The following is a 12,619-nucleotide window of genomic DNA, read 5'->3' as shown; positions in this document are numbered from 1 at the left end:
AAAAAGGACTAGAATGAGAGGAAAGATGGGCCAAAGAGCTCCTTCCAGCTGGACTCCTGGATTCACCTGGCAGGAGCCCTGCCCGGGGCACCTAGGCGGCCATCCCCATAGAGAGCCCCCATCCTCCCCTCCCAAGTGAGGACTGGGGAGTCTCAAGAAAGATCTGGCATGGCCTAAAATGATTTGAGAAACCCAGAGGCAAAATAAGTAGAAAACAAACAAAAAAAATTGCCGAAGTTAAGTCTTCCGGAAAGGTTTAATCATCACTCTAGACTCCCAGTTGGCCATTCCTTTTCTCTCTGAGATAGGAATGCAGCAGGTCAGGAGTCAACAGAGTTGAGAAGCCCATGGGTCAGGCAGCACAGGCTATGGATACTTCCAGCAGGGTTGAGGAGGCAAGGGCAGAAGATGGGAGAGGGAGGAACCTGGGGTGGGAGCTGGGAGAAACTCAGTGCCCAGCCCCTCCCCTCTCCACACTCCCTTGTCTTTGGGTCCTAGACACATTCCTCGCCCCAAGGACCACCTAGTACTCAGGGTAGCCCCCGTGGGAGAAGACAGGGAGGTCAGGGGCACAGGTAGCAGCCTGCGGCAGGCAAGCCAGGGGGTTGATCTCACAGGACCCAGCATCCTGGCCTTCCCGGAAGTAGATGGAGTCAGCAGAATCCATGGAGGGCTCCTGGTCAAAGAAGTTGTAGGGTCTCAAGAAGAAGCCCACACCGTTCCCCACCGTCACCGTGTTGGGAATATCCTCTGCATGTGGGATGTGCAGGAAACCAGCTGTCACCCAGGCCACCAAGTCCTAGTGGGGTAGAAACAGAGTCATGACTCCTGGCACTGCTAAGGACACTTGCCTCCCCCAGGATTCACTTTGGGAGCCCAGCTTCAAACAAGAGAGTTTGAAGTCTTTAACGTTTTTCCTACTAGCCCAGAAATCAAAGCATAAAGAATCAATTTCACATTGGGAGCAATACCAGAACCCCTTGCCAGCCTACAGTCTCCATCTCTGACTTTCCCTGTCACATCGCCATCAGTCTATACATGGGAGGGGAATAATGCAACCTACAGGTTACTTCAGCACCTCCCCCGACTCTGGGGCTATTCCCAAACTAACTGAGAGAAGGAAAATGGAAGAGGGAAGATGAGGCATTGAGAGGCAAAAAAGGCTGACATTTAGAAATCAGTCTTTAGTGTGAAGCCAAAAACAGAGATGTTGATATAAGCGATGTTATCTTCTGTGGTCACTCGAGCCCTCCTGAATCCTGCAGCCCTTAAAGGACTCAGTCCACAGAGCTGAGGCTGAGACTGAGACTGAGAGGGCTGCTACCTCTTGAGGGTCTGCAGATGAACTCCCAGCTTAGGAAGTTTCCTTCCACAGGTAAGGAGCAGATCCATAAGACCACAAAAGCAGGAGTCAGCTCAGCCCTTCAGGTGATCACCGGTTTTCAGGCCCCACTGCCAAGGGAAGGTGGGGCTGATCTCTGTGCCCCCCACCCCTCCCTCTTCTCCCACAGTTAGCTGACCTTTCCAGCAATGGTCTCATTGTTGATGAAGTCAGAAAAGTCCACGGTGGGAGTCCAGGGGTCATTCTGATTGAAGACGCTGGAGCTGCTGGGCTCTGTCTCCTTCCTCTGGGTTATGGCCAGCTGGTACCTAGAGATGCTCTGGTCAGGGGTCCATGGTCACTGTCCCTGTCCCTGTCCTGCTTCCTGATCATCATGGAAGGGAGCTGAGTCCATGGACCTCAGGTTTCCCCTCTCATCTATAGTCACTCAATGTCACCCTGGAAGTTGTCAGTAGCTCAACATCTTTCCATGTCTACCTGTTGATCCCTTGCAATTTAACAGCATGACCCAACCAAAACAGAAAAGACTTTTCCCACCTGGGCTCTAGCATTCCCAGGGGGCTGTGTATCCACTGTTGGCCTTTTGATACCCAAGAAATAAGTTTTGTACTCTTAGCTCACCTGGTGTAGAATTTGAACTGGATTTCCAATTGCCCCTCCCAACATGCTCTTCTCATCTCATCCACCCCCCTCCAACAATACACCCCACCCACCTCCCCCAGCTGAAGGCTCTCTCCATGGGGCTGTTCTGGGGCATCGGCCCCCCAGCAAAGCTGACGGTCTGGATGCGATAGCCGCGAGGGTGCCCCCACTTGTTGCTCTGCTTGCTGGCCAGGTACAGGTAGCGAGGGGAAGCCCCTCCCAGGGGGAAGGCAGCCTGCTCCTCGGTCTCCAGCTGCTTCCGGGTCACCTGCAGCCTCTGTATCTGGTGCTCAGGGCTCCAGGGTATCGCCGTGGGGACAAAAGCCATATCCTCAGCCCAGACCCAGTTTTCCAGTCCTGGGGGTGGGGGGCAGTGCAAAGGGGGAGAGGAGGAGGGAGGGCTGGTCAGGCAGCTGCCCTGCCCCTCTGGACTCTGCCTGCACCTGTCTTCAGAGTTGGGGTCAAAGAGAAGACCAGACTGAGTGTGTCCCCTGCTTCCCTCCCCTCTCACCCAAAGATGCCTCCAATCTTTCAGCCCCCTCTACTGAAATCGTTGCCTCCCTTAGGGTGTCTTACCTCCCACGTCCAGATCCACCTTGTAGTGGGCACTGTGGGTGTGGACGGGGCCCAGCGTGTGTTCCCCAACCTGGTTTCCGTATCTTCGGGCAGCACCAAAGAGGAACGCTGAGCTGATGTAGCCCGTGGCATGCAATTTGACTTCTATGGCCCCATTGGGGTAGAAGACCATATCCCACACATAGTCATAGTTGAGCATCGTGGACACAGACCTGAAGACCAGCACTGTCTGTGCAACGCCCCCAAAATAGTGGGAAAGAAAATCTGAGTGGTGTCGCCTCAGGGGCAGGCCCTTGTTCTGCTCAAACACACAAAAGGCATCATGTAGTGTCTTGGGGGTTTGGGACTCCACAACGAAGTGCCAGTCCATGTAGGTGGCCAGGTAAGGGCAGTCTACGCCACGAATCAGGGGTGTGGCGAAGTAACCCATGCCAAAGCCACTATCCATATAGCGAGTGAGCATTGCTGCTGGAGTATTCCCACCGTAGACAGCACCAGCCTCTTGCAGGCTGATCTCATAAGCCAGCCGTTCTCCCTGGAATCGAACGTCAAAGACCCTAGGACCACTGAAAGCTCCGAGGCCAAAGGAGAAAGTCCACAATGAGGAGGCCACTCGATTGCCCTGGACACTGAAGCGGGGGCCCTGAGGATGGAACTGCAGAGGGGGAGTTGGACCCGGAGGCACCTGGGACTTCAGGGACCAGAACCCACCTGTGCCATCGTCTGGGATCACCACCACATTCACCTGGCCAGCCTCAAACTGCTCCTCCAGCTGGGTCAGATTTTCATAGTAGCGGCCTTGAAAGAACACCTTCTGGACGGTCCAATCGGCAGGGTCCAGAGCCTTATGGTCTACCAGAAGCTCCAACCCCACGGGGTGCAGGTAAGGCCCACCCTTTGTGATGTTATAGTAGATGCCAAACCAAGTGGACCTATCACCTGACTGCACTCCACGGGGAGCTGAGTTCATGGTCAACAGTTTCTGTCCTCCTTGTTTGTAGGAGCAGCAGTGGTGCAGGACACCAGCAGCCTGGGGCAGCTCTCTGTTGAAGATCATCTGGTCTATGTCCAGGTACTCTCGGAGAAGCACGGGGCGTCGGTAATAGGGCAGGGCGCCACCATGACGCTCCACGGTCACATCCCGCATGTAGGAGGGCTGGGGCAGCGGCCCCACTACCAGCTCAGTCACATTGGGCTGGGGTTGTCCGCCAAAGAAGACGATGGCCAGTGCCTCCCGGGCAGGTGGGGGGCTCCCCCTGTCCAGGTGGGCCAGGGCTGCAGCCTTGGGGGGCAGCTGAAGTTCTACCGAGAAGACACAGTTGTCTGAGGGTCGGGCCTGGGCTGCATCCACCAGGTCTGGCCCCAGCTGCTGAGTCAGGAAGCTCATCACAGTTGTCAGCTCTTCTCGGCTCAGGTCTGCAAACAGCTGGCTCTGGTCAGGGTGTGTCCAGGGCTGGTCACTAGGGGATCTGGAGGGGCAGCGGGGAGGCAGGCTGGGATGACATTGCTTCCCAACTCCCTCCTCATTCCCAACACCACCTTCCTCCCTGCCCATCACCAGAAGAGTCCACAAGGACAGAAAAATGAAGATGAACATCGCTAAAACTCTTGACTCTTCAGGCTCTTGAATCAGAATGCAACATGCAAGATAGACACACGGACAGACAGAACGGGTTGCACGATGCCTCCTTAGTGTCTGGAAGTTTCTGGCTCTGGGTGGTGCTTCTGGACAGTGGCATGATGGGTACATTCAAGACAAGCAGCCAAAGGCAGAGGGTTGGCAGGGAGTGGAGGCTGGGGTGGGGGCAGTGGTTAACTCAGTTCGGGAAATAGGGCTGAGTTTCAAATCTGCATTTTAACTGGCCCACGTCATTTTAACTGGCCCTCTGTCTTCTTGTTCCAAATCAAACACTCAGGTTAAAGGTTGGGGCACAAAGTGGGTGAGGGCTGGGTTTGTGAGACACAGCTGGAGGGAGGAGAGGAAGATGTGACGGGGGCAGAAAGGAACTGTCCTTGGGCTCTTCCTTCCTGCTCCAGGCCCAAACTTTCTCCTGGCTACCTGGCTGTAAGCAAATCACACCTGAGCACAACCCTCCAGCAGGATTCGCTCCTTCCTTCCTCTAGACTGGGAAACCCTCGTCACTGTCCTCTGATCCCCCATCACCAGAATCCTACAGGCACCCACAGGAGCCTGCAGAGTCATGCTGAGACACATGCTGAGAAACTGGGGGACTAATGTCTGAGCCAGTTCAACATCGTGGAGGCCCTGAGCTCCCTGAGTCACTGGAGGGGATCAGGCAGTGGGGGGAGCAGTCATAGTGTAAGAGAGACCCCCTCCTTACCCCATGAGCGGGCCTGATGGACCATCACAGGTCACGGTGCCCGGAACCCTGGCTGTGAACTTAACCTAGCTGTCCACAACCCTCATCCCCAGGAAACCCTTTTCCAGAATATTGTAGAAGCAAAGAGCAAAGCCATCTCTGTTGTCAGGCAGGTGATGTGGCGGAGACACCATCTTCTGTGCAGCCAGGTCCTGACAGGACCAGAAGAAACTGAGGGTTCCAAAGATGGGACATGCTTCCCTGGTGACCTGGGGGAGAATCCTTTCCAACATACACACCTCCAAGACCACTTCCCCCGAAAGGCACCTTAGATGACCTTGCAGACAGAGTATGTTTGCCTGGAGGAGAATGGACAGTACATTCCAGCCAAAAGGATCAGAACATGCAAAGGTACAGACTTGAAACAGCCTGGGCATGGGTCAGAAATGGCCAAGGTCAGCGTACTGGGTGTGAGGTGGAGACAGGAGTCGGTGGGACAGCAAAAGAGATCAGGTCAGGAAGCCTTGTGCAGTGTGTGAGTCTTAAGCAAAGTAGGCATTGCAGAAAGACAGAAATCTGGGAACATGTGAAACCAGGGAAATCAACCCCACAAAAGTCAGGTTCTCCAGATACCAGCTGCTTCTGCAACCAGCTCTATTTTGATATGCAAATCCACATATGGGTCATTTTGTGACCAACCTGGGTCCTAGACTCTTACATCAATAGAACTGATAAGAGGCTGGTGAAGTAAATCAAATGAGAGTTAACTGGTACTCAAGGTGCAGCAGGAAGGAGCAAGAACAAAACACAGGTTCCCTGCTTGCCCTCTGTGGACTGGTTCCTTCAGTGGAGTAAGAGTGGGGGCAGATCTGTAGAGCGGGCCCCAGGACTGGCTTAGGTGGTCCGCCCAACTGCTTGTCGTGCTGTGTGCAGGGATCGTGCCCAATACACTGCTTTTGCTTTTGGCAGCTCAGAAGTGGCAGTACACTTGTGTTCTTTCTGTATCTTATGGTTCATGATCGCCCCAGCTGCTGGTCCATGCCGGTATGTTTAATGCCTTACAGTTTCCCTGTATTCTGTTGCTTGAGGAGACATTTGTCCATGTGCCAGTGCAAGCACCCCAGTCAAGGGTCTTCAGCCCCAGTCTCTGAAATTGAAACGGTTCATGCGGACTTTGTAATAAGAGGAGCAAAATCTAAGGGCATATCCAGCCCTGGCCACAAGGCCAGCCTCTCCAGGCCAAGAACTTCATTCTGGATCTTTTGTAAGCGATGGCCTCTTCTCCTTGGTAAGAACACATCATCAAGAGCATGGATAATGCTTTCCCTGTGCTTGGGAAAACTAATCCCAACCAGTGTGACCAAGCACAGGTCAAGAAGAGCCACTCTGCTGGGGTATCCTAGGTCTCCTGGGGAAGGTGGGTAATGCTCAGGGAGCGGGAGGGAGAGATTCTGCCTGACCTGCTGGAGGAACTGATATAGAAGAAGGTGCCCCCTGCCCACCTCCTCTAAGTGTCCTGCTGACACATCGCTTCCTCTGATGTCCTTTCATCGTAGGCTTCACAATCATCGTGTCAGCCAGCCTAAAAGAAAAAAGGAGTCTCATTTGGAGAATTACTAGAAGACACGACCTATTGCCCCCACTGGGTCTTATTTCCCTTTAGACAAACTTGACCCCAGCCTCTGTGAATATGCTCAAGGTGAGTTGTCCTGGGACCCAGAGCCCATCTCCAGCCCCCAGATCTGGGCTCCAGGTAGCGGTGCCTGAGCTGAGCTTCTGCTCAGAGGCCTGGTCCAGCAGCGGAAAGACATGCAGGTCACTACACTCTGATCTGCAATCTGGGGACACAGCTCTGACTGTGGTTCTGAGCAGGGCTTGGCTGTGTTACAGACAGAGACTGTGACACCGGACGGGAGGCAAAGGGCCAGACTGGGGCCAGTGACCTGGAGAACAAGAGGAAGGGAAGGTCTGAGCAATGTGGTGGGTGGAGTTGACAGGACTCGGTGTCTGATTGGCTGGGTGCGTGGGTGAAAAGGGCACAGTGACTTAGGCGACACAAAGACACAGTGTCCATTCGGTGACTTGGTAATATATGGACTTTTCTTTTTTTGGTCCCACACTGCAAGTTGTAGGACCCTAGTTCCCCAACCATGCTTGGACCCCGTGATGGCTGCAGCAGAAGGGAGGGGCCCTAACCCCTGGACCACCAAGGAATTTCCTCTAACCAGTGACCTGAGTGGGTGAGGGCTTTCCTCATCAGAAGGACCTACAAGAAGAACAGCAAGGTTAAGGGGGAAACCAATAAGTTGAGGTTGAGGTGCTCCTGGGAAGCCCCAGCACAGATGTCCAGGAAAAGAACCATTGTCTCTATGGGATTCCGGGGATGGGAGAACAGCTTCTAGGCTAGAAATTGAGATTTAGGTTGAACAACAAGAAGTAATCATTAAAGATAGGAGAGCCTGCATTCACCCAGGGAGGACTGTACAGAGGGGAGAGAGGAGGGCCAGGGCCAAAGGCCAGAAAATGCCCAGGTGTGGGGCTGAGCAGGCTGGTTGGCAGAGCAGAAGCAAAGGAGTCAGCACAGGAGCCAGAGAAGAAGCCAGCATGCCCTCGGAGGGATCAGAATGTGAGGAGGTCACAACAGGCAAGAGTTTTCATTACAGACTAGTCAGAGCGGACCAATGCCACTCAGAGGTCCAGAAAGTAGTGGCCAGAAGGGCTGTGGCTTCTGCATCAGCAGAGGGAGGGGAATGGGATGAGGAGGGACTCAGAGGGAGGGGAAGCTGACCCTGGAAAGGGAGAGCTCTCCTTGGAGGAGGGCGCCTGGAAGGAACAGACCCAGGGAAGACACCCCCCAGGAGAGGCAGGGCCCTGGATTCGACTTAAGTGAGATGAGTTAAGAGCCAATTAAAAGGGAAATATTTACAGTTCAGAGAGAGGAGTGGATAACTGAGAGAGAACCTTCTGGAGGGGGCCAGGAGCAGTGGGTTTCCCTTAAAACAGGTGAAGAGTCTGTAGAGATAATGAACTCATTTTCACTGCCAAATCCAGTCAAAGATGCTGTCTGGGAGAGCCAAGAAACCTTTTTTTTTTGTTGTTAGGGATTTAATTTTCTCCCATCCCACCATGCTCTGTATAAAGTTTACAAGGATCATCTAAGCAATTATCTAAGGAATTTGACTTGAATGGTCCCATTGGAGTGAACGATCACATCCCACACATAGTCATAGTTGAATAAGGTCAACACAGATCTGAAGACCAGCACTGTCTCCACAAAGATCCCCAAAATAGTGAGAAAACACATCTGAGTGGTGTCACCTTAGGGGCAGGCCCTTGTTCTGCTCAAACATGCAAAGGGCATCATGTAGGGTCCTGGTGGCTTGGGACTCCAGAAGGAAGTGCCAGTCCACAGAGGTGGCCAGATAGGGGCAGTTGATGCCACGGGTCAGGGGGGTGGCAAACTTGCCCATGCCAAAGTCTCCATCCATGTAGCGGCTCACCATTGCAACTGGGGTATTCCCACCATAGACACCAGGATCTCTTGCAGGCTGGTCTCATAAGCTAGCTGTTCTCCTTGGAATCGAACGTCAAAGATCCTAGAACCGCTGAAAGCTCCGAGGCCAAAGGAGAAAGTCCACAAAGAGGAGGACACTCGAAGCGGGCACCCTGAGGATGGAACTGCAGAGGGGGAGCCAGACCTGGGGGCACCTGGGACTTCAGGGACCAGGACCCACCTGTGCCATTGTCTGGGATCACCACCACATTCACCTGGCCAGCCTCAAACTGCTCCTCCAGCTGGGCCAGACTCTTATAGTAGCGACCTTGAAAGAACACCTTCTGGATGGTCCACTGGGCAGGGTCCAGAGCCTTGTGATGTATCAGCAGCTCCAACCCCATAGGGTGGAGGTAGATCCCAGCCCCAGAAATGTTGTAGTAGAGGCCAAACCACGTGGCCCTGTCCCCTGACTGGATGCCGTGGGGAGCTGCGGTCAAGATGACCAGGTTCCTTCCTCCTTGGTTGTAGGAGCAGCAGTGGTGCAGGACACCAGCAGCCTGGGGCAGCTCTCTGTCGAAGATCAACCGGTCTATGTCCTGGTACTCTTGGATAAGAAAGGGACGTCGGTAATACGGCAGGGGGCCCCCATGACGCTCCACGGTCACAACCCACATGTAGGAGAGCTGGGGCAGAGGCCCCACCACCAGCTCAGTCACACTAGGCTGGGGTTGTCCGCCAAAGAAGACAATGGCCAGTGCCTCCCAGGCAGGTGGGGGGCTCCCCCTGTCCAGGTGGGCCAGGGCTGCAGCCTTGGGGGGCAGCTGAAGTTCTACCGAGAAGACACAGTTGTCTGAGGGTCGGGCCTGGCGTGCATCCACCAGGCCTGGCCCCAGCTTCTGAGTCAGGAAGCTCATCACAGCTGTCAGCTCTTCTTGGCTCAGGTCTGCAAACAGCTGGCTCTGGTCAGGGTGTGTCCAGGGCTGGTCACTAGGGGATCTGGAGGGGCAGCGGGGAGGCAGGCTGGGATGACATTGCTCCCAACTCCCTCCTCACTCCCAACACCACCTTCCTCCCTGCCCATCACCAGAAGAGTCCACAAGGGCAGAAAAATGAAGATGAACATCGCTAAAGCTCTGGCTGTCTTCAGGCTCGTGATTTGGAGTGCAGCATGCATGATGGACAGACCGACACGACTGGGTGCACAGTGCCTCCTTCAGCGTCTGTAGGTTCCTGTCTTTGACTTGTGCTCGGGTCTACGCGTTATATGTACACTAAGGACAAACAGCCGAGGAAAGAGGAGTGGCAGTGGTTGGAGGTTGGGGCGGGGCAGTGATCAGGCCAGGCTCAGAAGATGCAGCTGAGGTTATAACCTGAATTTTAAGTGGCCCATGTCAGCCTCTGTCCTCCTGTTTCAAATCAAACACTCAGCTTCACTGTTGGGGAACAAAATGGGGGAGGGATGCGTGTGGGAGACACAGCTGGAGGGAGGAAGCGGTAGAAGTGATGGGTCCCGGGGCTCTTTTTCCACTCTCTCGATGGAACCTTGCTCCTTGCTACATGGCTGCAAGCAAAACTCCCCTGTGTTCAGCCATCCAGCCAGATTCCATCTTCCTTCCTCTAGTCCATGAAGCCCTCTGATGAGGGCTCCCATGCAGCAACCAGAACCCTAATGGCATGCATAGGAGCCTGGAGAGTCATGCTGAGAACGCCAATCACCTGTGGGGAGCTGAGGGGCTGAAGAGCTGAGCCAAGTCAACATCTTGGAAGTCCTGAACTCCTGGAGTCACTACAGGAAAGCCTGAGAGAGTGAATCCATTCAGGAGCTGGAGGGGGTGGGAAGTTGCAGCTTACAGAGACCCCCACCCCTTGAGCAGAACTGAAGGACCACATCAGATGTCAGGGTGCATAATACCCTGGCTGTGAATTTAACCTAGCTGTCCGCAACCTTCATCCCCAGGAAACCCTTTTCCAGAATGCTGCAGAAGCAGAGAGCAAAGCTATCTCCATTGTCAGGCAGGTGATGTGAGCTAGACACCATCTTCTGTTCAGCCAGATCCTGAGGGAACCAGGAGAGACTGAGGTTCCAGAGATGGGACATGCTTCCCTGGTGAACTGGGGGAAAGTCCTTTCCAACCTGGACTTGTCCAAGACCACTTTCCCCAGAAGTCAGCTTAGATGACCTTGCAGACAGAGTATGTTTGCTGGAGGAGAATGGACAGTACATCGCAGCCAAAAGGATCAGAAGGTGCAAAGGTACAGAACCTGAAGCACCTGGCATGGGCAGGAAATGGCCAAGCTCAGTGCATTGGGTGTGAGGTGGAGACAGGAGTTGGTGGGACAGCAGAAGAGATCAGGTCAGGAGGGCTTGTGCAGTGTGTGGGTCTTAAGGAAAGTAGGCATTGCAGAAAGATAGAAATCTAGGCACTGTGAAATCAGAGAAATCAACCTCAGAAAGGTCAGGTTCTCCAGATACCCGCTGCTCCTGCAACCAGCTCTATTTTGATATGCAAATTCCACACACGGGTCATTTTGTGACCAACCTGGGGCCTCAGACTCTTACATCAATTGTATTAATAAGAGGCCGGTGAAGTAAATCAAGTGAGAGTTAACTGGTACTCGAGCTGCAGCAGGAAGGAGCAAGAACAAAACACAGGTTCCCTGCTTGCCCTCTGTGGCCTGGTTCCTTCAGTGGAGTAAGAGTGGGGGCAGATCCGTGGAGCGGACTGAGGGCTGGCTTCGGTGGTCTGCCCACCCCTTTGGTGGTGCTGTGTGCAGGGGTCACGCCCAACCCTGCTCTTCTCCTTTCACCTCAGAAGCAGCAATACATTCCTGTGTTTTTGTGTCTCATTGTTCATAACTGCCCGGACTGCCCAGTGCTTGCAGATATTTTTAGTCTCTTACAGGTTGTTTGTATTGTGTTGCTCAAGGAGATGTCTGTTCAGATGCCAAGTGCAAGCACTCCAGTATAGGAACTCAGGCCCTAGCCTGTCTCAGTTTGAAAGGTTCATGTGGAGTTTGTAATAAAGAGGGGAGAGAAACTAAAGTCAAACCCATCCCTGGCCCCACAGCAAGCCTTTCCAGCCCAGGAACTTCATTCTGGATCCTTTGATAAGTCGTGGTATTTCCTCCCAGCTCAGAACACATTGTCAAGAGAACACCTAATGCATTTTTTCATCCCAACCAGTGTTAGCAATCACAGATCAAGAATGTCCACTCTGGTGGGGAATCCCCAGGTCTCCTAGAGGCGAGGAAGTGATGATCAGGGAGTGGGAGGGAGAGCTTTGGCCTGACCTTGAGGAGGAACTGATATAGCAGAAGGTGCCCCTCTGCCCACCTTCTCTAGAAGCGTCTTGCTGTCACATTGCTTCCTCTAAATTCGTGTCATCCTAGGCTTCACAATCATCATATCACACACCGTAAACAACTGTTTGAAGGTGTTTCTGTTGGACAGTTACTCAGGGGAAAGGAGCTACACATCCTGCTTCCTCCAGTAAGTCTTATTTCCCTTTGGACAAACTTACCCGCAGCCTGTGTAAATGTGCTGAAGGCGACTCTATCCTTGGGAGCCAGGTGCCATCCCCAGTCCCCAGGCTGGGCCCCAGAATGTGCTGCCTGAGCCTGCCTGCTGTCCCTGAGTCCCCATGAGGCCAGTGGAACCCCTCCGGATGCCCTGGTCACTGTACTCTGATCTGCACCCCAGGGGTACAGCTGTGGCTTTATGCTGAGAGAGCACCGAGTGTGTCAAAGACAGAAGCAAGGACAGCGACAGGAGGCAAAGGGTCAGATGAGGCCAGTGACCTCCAGGACAGAGAAGAAGTGAGGAATCTGAGCAATGTGGCCGGGGGTGTTGGTGGGACATGGTGTCTGATTGGGTGGGTGTGTGAGAAAGGATACAGACTCTTTGGTGACCCAAGGACACCAGGTCTCCATTGGGTGACTTGGGAGGGTGAGGGGCCTTCTCCAGAAGAAGGACCTACAAGAAGAGCAGCAAGTTGAAGGAGGATTCCAACAAGCTTGAGGTGAGGTTCCTGTGGGAAGCCTGATCATAGATGCCCAGAAAAAAGGCCGTTGGATCTAAAGGTTTCAAGGGCCAGAGAACAGCCTCTAAGCTAGAAATAGAGATTTGTGTAAAACAACAAAATGTAGTCATTGCTTAGATGATAAAGAACCTGCCTGCGATATGGGAGACCTAGGTTTGATCCCTGGGTTGGGAAGATTCCCCAGAGAAAGAAATGACCACCC

The 12,619-nt window shown here is 53.5% G+C and overlaps 1 protein-coding gene and 1 pseudogene across 2 annotated transcripts; both read right to left on the bottom strand.

Moving 5' to 3' along the window:
- Positions 1–228: 228 nt before the first annotated feature.
- Positions 229–4,329, bottom strand: LOC113877133 (primary amine oxidase, liver isozyme). 2 transcript variants are annotated; one of them, XM_027516953.1, is made up of 4 exons: positions 2,561–4,329; positions 2,056–2,341; positions 1,521–1,650; positions 229–799 (listed from the first exon to the last, which is right to left on the bottom strand). In XM_027516953.1, exons 1-4 carry the CDS (start codon positions 4,308–4,310, stop codon positions 524–526), a joined length of 2,442 nt encoding a protein of 813 aa, XP_027372754.1. In that variant the 5' UTR covers positions 4,311–4,329; the 3' UTR covers positions 229–523. The 2 variants fall into 2 exon arrangements, with proteins under 2 accessions (XP_027372754.1, XP_027372755.1); XM_027516954.1 differs by having other exon boundaries at positions 3,272–4,329.
- A 2,263-nt stretch (positions 4,330–6,592) lies between these two features.
- Positions 6,593–11,925, bottom strand: LOC113877135 (annotated as a pseudogene).
- Between the last annotated feature and the right edge of the window lie 694 nt (positions 11,926–12,619).

Source organism: Bos indicus x Bos taurus, chromosome 19 (assembly GCF_003369695.1).
Source record: "Bos indicus x Bos taurus breed Angus x Brahman F1 hybrid chromosome 19, Bos_hybrid_MaternalHap_v2.0, whole genome shotgun sequence".
NCBI lineage: Eukaryota > Metazoa > Chordata > Mammalia > Artiodactyla > Bovidae > Bos > Bos indicus x Bos taurus.
The sequence above is the reverse complement of the archived record's forward strand: the minus strand, read 5'-3'. Positions and strand labels throughout refer to the sequence as shown.

Bases quoted from the DNA above. Each gene is read 5' to 3' on its own strand.
- LOC113877133 (XM_027516953.1), bottom strand. From the start codon at position 4,310: ATGTACCCATCATGCCACTGTCCAGAAGCACCACCCAGAGCCAGAAAC. The intron at 1,651-2,055 runs GTGGGTGGGGTG...GAGCATCTCTAG, and splicing joins AGAGCCTTCAGCTGGGGGAG to GTACCAGCTGGCCATAACCC. The intron at 800-1,520 runs GTCAGCTAACTG...CTACCCCACTAG, and splicing joins ATGAGACCATTGCTGGAAAG to GACTTGGTGGCCTGGGTGAC.